The sequence below is a fragment of the Sciurus carolinensis genome, unplaced genomic scaffold (assembly GCF_902686445.1).
Source record: "Sciurus carolinensis unplaced genomic scaffold, mSciCar1.2, whole genome shotgun sequence".
Lineage (NCBI taxonomy): Eukaryota > Metazoa > Chordata > Mammalia > Rodentia > Sciuridae > Sciurus > Sciurus carolinensis.
The window spans coordinates 1-6,493 of NW_025920581.1; the positions used below are offsets into that span (position 1 = coordinate 1).

The 6,493-nt window shown below is 42.5% G+C and overlaps 1 protein-coding gene across 1 annotated transcript; it reads right to left on the reverse strand.

The window, feature by feature from the left end:
• Positions 1-3,521: 3,521 nt before the first annotated feature.
• LOC124975850 (zinc finger protein 639-like) lies at positions 3,522-5,279 on the reverse strand. The gene is given in 2 exon segments (XM_047538353.1): positions 3,522-4,877; positions 4,879-5,279. Coding segments are annotated over 2 exon segments (1,458 nt in total). The 5' UTR covers positions 4,981-5,279.
• Between the last annotated feature and the right edge of the window lie 1,214 nt (positions 5,280-6,493).

Consider the following 6,493-nt stretch of genomic DNA (forward strand, 5'->3'; position numbering starts at 1 on the left):
TTTTCAGAATGTTTTATCACTTTGAGACAAAGTGAGTTTGACTATACAACAAAATATCCAAATGGATGTCCTTTGAGACCAGGAGAGGTCAAGGCTAAGAGAGATCTTGGGGAAGGAGTGGGCATGGTCCAACTTGGAGAGCATATGTGGTGAGTGAGGGAAGAAGCCTACAGCTGAGAAACCCTTGGAGATGAAAAATGCCCAGGCTAGAGGGAGTAGGAGATGGGAAAATAACTCGTGAGAAATAGAATGGTGGAACGATAAAAGGGAAATCATGGAAGCCAAGAGAAGATATTCTGAGAATAGTTGGCCAAAGCTGTCTGATGTTAAAGAAAGAAAGAAAGAAAGAAAGAAAGAAAGAAAGAAAGAAAGAAAGAAAGAAAGAACAAGGGAGTTCCCAAAAGAAAAGACAGAAATAAATTTCAAGAGAGCACCCCTGTAGGAAGCCAGAGCTCAGGGGTTAAAGAGAGGCTAGTTAGTAGGAAATGGAAACACTGGGAAGAGATTTTGGGCTTCATATCTGAGGAATCTGGCCATGAAAGAAAGGATAGATTATTTCTCAGAACAAAGGGGAAGTAGCTGGGTCAAGAGAAGAATTTCTGTTCATTTTATAAGAGACTGATGTCTAAGTTTGCATGCAGAAGGAAAGGAGCCTGTTTACTCTGAAGGAATGTGAGTAAATTCTCCTTTTCATATCGATTATATTTCATTTAGTTTCTTTTGTTTCCCTTGCAAGTATCCCATAGAACTTTCTGGTATATTTCCAAAGTCATGGTATCACTAAATCTAACCATTGGATGTCGCAATACCAAAATGAAAATATTCCTGACCTGTGTTAAACTTCTCTCAGATGTCCCATGCTTGGCTTTCTCTCATCATTGTGGTGGTCATTTTTCCCTTTACTGTACACAAATTAATAACACCAGTAATAGCAGCAAATACACACATAGCATTTACTCTCAGCCGGACACTGTCCCAAGTACCTGTGGGGGGTCAATGGTAAACCAGTGTTCAGATTGAACATGTCTGTCTTCAGGCCCATGCACTTAAATCACTACTCTAAGTTCAAAATAAGTAAGTTGGTATTTTACTGTAAATTCACGTTCATGCTCCTGACAGTTCTACAGATTCATAATACCAGTGCTGCTGACAACATGACTTGTCCAGAGTTGCCAAACCATTAACTCTCCAGACCCATTTTCATTGTTGAACCAGCTTTAGTAGTCAATAAGTAATTTAACAACTAACTAATAATTTATCATGTGCAAGGTATTGCAAGAGACCTGGAAATCTGAGCTGTATCCTCCATCTCATTTGCTCTTCCTAGTCACTCCAATTTGGAGACAGGGAAACCCTGCCAGGATTTGAACTCAAACAGCCACAAATGAAGGCAAAATCTAATGCCACTTTCATCCCTGAGTGTTTTGTGATCTGAGATTCCTCCTCATCTTGCTCAGAGGTGAGTCCATGTAGTTTCAAGGCTACCTTTTATTTTCGTTGACAACATGTTAAACTAATAGATGGTGAGTATTCATCTCTAACATGAACATGCTCAGATGTACAAACAAAAACAAAAACAAAAACTGATCCTAGAACTGACTTAATATTTCTTTGGCATCTTCATCTCACTGGACTGGGATCCATAGAACTAGCTCAGTTTGTATAACAATTGCTGGTTCTCACATATTGCCAAGATCTCAGGGGCAGGGCTGGGAGGTGTTTCCTGCCCTGTTCTCCAGTTCACACTAGAGGGCGCTCTTGCCCTAGCCCCTTCAGTTCCTGCAGCTCTGTTGCTCCAAGACCACAAATCTAACTTTCTGAGATCAAGCCACAGTCCCTCCTGGGACCTACAGACCTACTTTGTTCCCCTGTTTCTCCCTTGTCTCTCTGCTTCTATCCAACAACCCCCCTTCTTCCTGTACCTCCTGGAAAAGGCTGTGTGTCCTCTCCCTACAGCTTTGTTTAGGAAATGAAAGCCAGAAGAATCTGCAAGGTATTTCTGGGTATGGTCCTGCCACTTGCCTGAAGGTGAAAATACAAGAAGAGGAAGAACAAGTTTTCTAATCTCAAAATATTTTCTAGCCACAGATGTAGTCCCCTTTCAGAGTAAATTCTTAAGGAAGTAAGAAGTTGCTATTTAAGGCTAGGGTATATGTCATAGGTACGCTGATAATGCTATTTTCCACTATATTTTTCAAGATCCTTGGTAACAGGCTTGCAAATTTGCCAACATGGAGATGAATGTTGTGCTCCAGGGAGGATTGACTGGTCTGTGATTTCTGTCATGATACTCAGCAAGTCTCCTTAGGTAATTTTAGAGTTCACAAGGATGTGAAAATTCTGCCAGTTCAGATTTGCCATTATACACATGCAGAACCTGAGGACAAGAAAAGTTAAATTTGTCTGAGAGGCCCTGACGGTGCCCAGAGGAGGATCTGGATTTCCTATTACCCAGCCCGGCGCTTCTGCCAGGATCACATGTATCTTGGGAGTAAACACCACCAGCAAGTTGCAGCCAAGTCACTCGCTGACTCCCCGCCATCAGTCAGAGTGCAGCACAACCACAGGACAACCTGCCCAGGCAGATTTCACACATGATAAACTTGCTAGGGAGAGCAGTGCCCTGGGCACATGATAGGGACCTGTGCTTCCTCAGGGGCCTTCACCTGCTCCTGCTCACAGTCACTCAGGCACAACCACTGAATTCATCTTTCCTCTTCTGCACCTGGAGGCTCTCAGAGGTCCTCTTCCTCCTTAACCTCTTTGAGGCTCACCTTGCAACTGAGGCATCTGGGTCAGCTGCAAAGCCAACATGATTTCATGTTCCTAAGGAGCTTAAGAGAAATACAGACTGCAGATCCTTCCCAGGATGCTTCTCAAATGCTTTATAATTTCCCTTCACACTTCCATTCTCTGCATATCACTGAGCACAGTTGAAAAGAGATTCTATTCTCAGTTCACACTCCCCACCCTGCCCCAACCTCTTTCAATTTACATCACAATCCAGATTATTTCTGCTGCTCCTAGCCGATTGTCTGTGTCATTACTTTCAGGGGTGCTACACTGGACTTCCCAGCTCCCATCTCTCCAGCTCCCTGTCCTTGCAGTTGCCCAGCTCTCCTGGCAATTCACTTTGCCCGTCAATACACCAGGTTTAGCTGAGGTGCATTTGGGAGGCTGTCAGAGCCTGCAATGTTAATTTTCTAATTGAGAAGACGAGCACAGACTGAACCTGAAGACAGGTAGAGATGTTCAATTCCTAGGTGAACTATCTTTCCCTGAGGATTTTGAATGTGTTATGCTAGTTGTTCACTTTTCATAATCACACAGATGAAATTATTTATTTTAATCAGATGCTTTAACACTGTGCTAATGAGTTTAAAATAAGCAGACAAAGGAGAAGCCACTCTGTGCCTAATCCATTTCCGTTCTCAACATACCGTTTTCTTTTTTTTTTTAACATCTCAAAAAAAGTTGAATTTATTATTTTACAAAAACATTATGTAAGTCAAAGAGAATAATCAAGTTGTTTCATGGACTGGAAGGTGACTTATTAATTCCCTTTCATTTCCAAACCTCATCAAGCAAACACTACATTTATGAGGTAAGTCAGCTGAATGCTTGAAATCTAGATGAATTTTAAGATCTTCGATCTGTCCTGTTGAATATTCACAATATTGACATAAATAAATCCCTTCAGATAAATGTGAAATTAAATGCTTGCAATATTCTAGCATGCTTGAAAAGCCCTTCCCACAATCATCACAAACATGAGGAAATATTTTAGTATGTTCAATAGCAACATGCCTGTTAACATTTGTATGAAGTCTACTCCGAAAACCACATACTTGACATACAAAGAAGTTCTTACATTTGTCAAAGGTAATTTTGCTTAAGAGGCTGTATTGTCTATGTTCTCCATTGTTATACTTATCGCTTAGTTCTATTAATTTACATGCATGCTCATTTACCACATGGCTATGCAAGTCTTCTGGATCATTCGTTTCATGTTCACAGAACTGACACAAGTACTGTTCATCACAGCTGTGCTCCTGGAAATGTAAGTAGAGTTCACTGCTTCAGGAGAACTGCATGTCACACTGCTCACACCAATACAAGTGATCGCTAAAGTGGGTGTCTGCAATGTGCTGGCTGAGGTTCTCAAAAATTACTGTTCTGTAATCGCAGTATTTACAGATGTAGGGATCCTCTTCATGTAGTTTGGCATGTTCGATCAGAAGCATGTTGGTAGAGAAGCTTTCCTTGCATACTCGACACACATTTGAATCAGTACGTTTATGTTTCAGGATCATATGCTGTTTTAAATCAGAAAAATATTTACTATTGAATTCACAAAGTTCACATTTATAGAGGCCACTGCTATTAGCTCTCAGTAAAGGCCATTTCTGCTGGGCAGTCACATTCAAAGCTTGGCTCTTGTCAAGAATTTTACAAAGTTTAGCTGGTGGTTCTTCATCAGTTTGGTCTTGGAGACTCTCGGAAGAATTGTTTTCTGTCTCTATGTCATAATCCTCTGAAATTGCATGCACTTCTACAGCAATGGGGACATCCTCAGCAGTGTGAACTTCTATAGGACTCTCCTCTTGAGTTTGTTGGTTGACTGATTCGGGTGAATCACACTCTTCATCACAAATTTCTACATCAGCAGATTTTTCTGTAGAAAAGGCAGTGTGGTCTATAATTCTAAGTACAGGACTGGGAACCAGATAGTTCTGATTTCTGTTTCTGGCCTTGATTCCATCTGCAAATTTTGGCAAGTCATTTGATGTCTCAGTATCAGAATCATCATCTTTGTTGTCAAAATATTTTAAGTCTAGCTGTCTCATAGAGCAGACACTATAACAATGATCAGAAAAAAATCCCATTGAATCCATCTGCAATTCTGCTTATTCCAGAGGAATCTGAATAACGAGAAGGATGTAAAGTCTTCCTTTTTCTTTTTTTAGGATACTCATTCATATCTTTTCAATTTGGTATAATTCTTAATATTGCAGTTAGGAAAAATGAATTATGATGTTTCCATAGATGGTAAGAAAAATACCTCAATTTTAGTGATGAAGAAACATACTCAGTGAAAGTCAAGTCAACTAAGAAATGGCAAAACCAGAGATGCAAATACATGTCTTCTGATTCCTGGGCATTGAATAGCTAACTTTATGTGGGTACATCTTCGTGGCTAAGCACTGCCACCAGCAAGTTACATCTTGTTTCCAGTTCTTACTCAGCCAGCAAGTAGAAGAAGGGGAAGAGTGTCACCGTTTCCCTGGGCCCGGTCCGGCCCAGGCACAGCTGAGGTGGCGGCAGGCCGAGCGGGCGGAGGGGGCCCACTGTGGCAGGCGACGCTGCTCAGGCCCTCGCGCTCCCAGGCGCTCTGCCGGGACCCGCCCTTTCCCTCCCGCGTGCCCTAAGCCCAGCCCGCCAGGCCCCCAACATACCGTTTTCTGATTATCGCTCCCTTGGTTGCTGCTGTTTTTGTTGTTTTATGATGCTGGGGACCACCACCAGACAATATTAAAGAAAACAGAGGAAGCTAGTACATAATTTCCCATGAGTACTTAAAGAGAAACACCAAATCACCCCAGTGTTCAAGAAACCCACTTCCTTCTCTCACTGTCCCCCTTCAGTGGTTTTAAAAGGAATGCCTTTCTGTTGAGGCATAGTTGCATAAATGATGGCTTTCTACTTAAACAAGCAAGAAATATGAGAGGATTATGTGGCTAACTGGGTTCTCCAGTTTGGACACTGGCGAGTCCTCAGTAGCTGCTCTTTGTGTTGCTGGAGGAAGTAGAAACTATTATTGTTGCTGTTTTACAGATGATTTAGACTTATGCACTGAGGGCTTCGGCACTTGCCCAATCTCACACAGCTGTTACATTGTGGAGCTAGGATTTGAATCCAACTATGAGCAGCTTAGTTGTCATTTTCATCTCTAAACTCACCCCATTGTGCAAGCAATACAAGCCTCCCAGTGGAGCCCAGCAAGGCCTCTCCACCCCCTGCTGATCTCCAGGAGAAGTGCTTTCAAACCAGAGGAAATGACCCCAATCCCTCCCGTTTTCTTAGCTCCTAGTAAAATGGTGGGACCCTTATAGCTCCCCTTCTTCTGAAACCCCAAATGAGTCCTCTCTAAGGTACTACCTGAGGTTTCACTCTCCAGGTCTAAGAAGAACTGGGGAGTGAATTCAGTTCCTCTCAGAGCTGATCATGCAGCATGAGGCAGCCCAGATGAGCAGAGGAGCAGTGAGCAGCCCAGCAGAGAGCACATCTCTAGTCCCTGTCCACTCAGTGTGCTGTCAGTGGAGCAGCAGCATGATCACCTCCTGGGAGCTCGTTAGAAATGCAGGTTCCATGGCCCCACCCAGAGCTGATGGATCCACATTTCTCTTTCAAAAAGATCTCTAGGTGATTCCCGTGCAAAGCGCCCACTGAAGCTGTGTAAGTGTTTTGCAGTGTATTCAATATTGATTTTGTT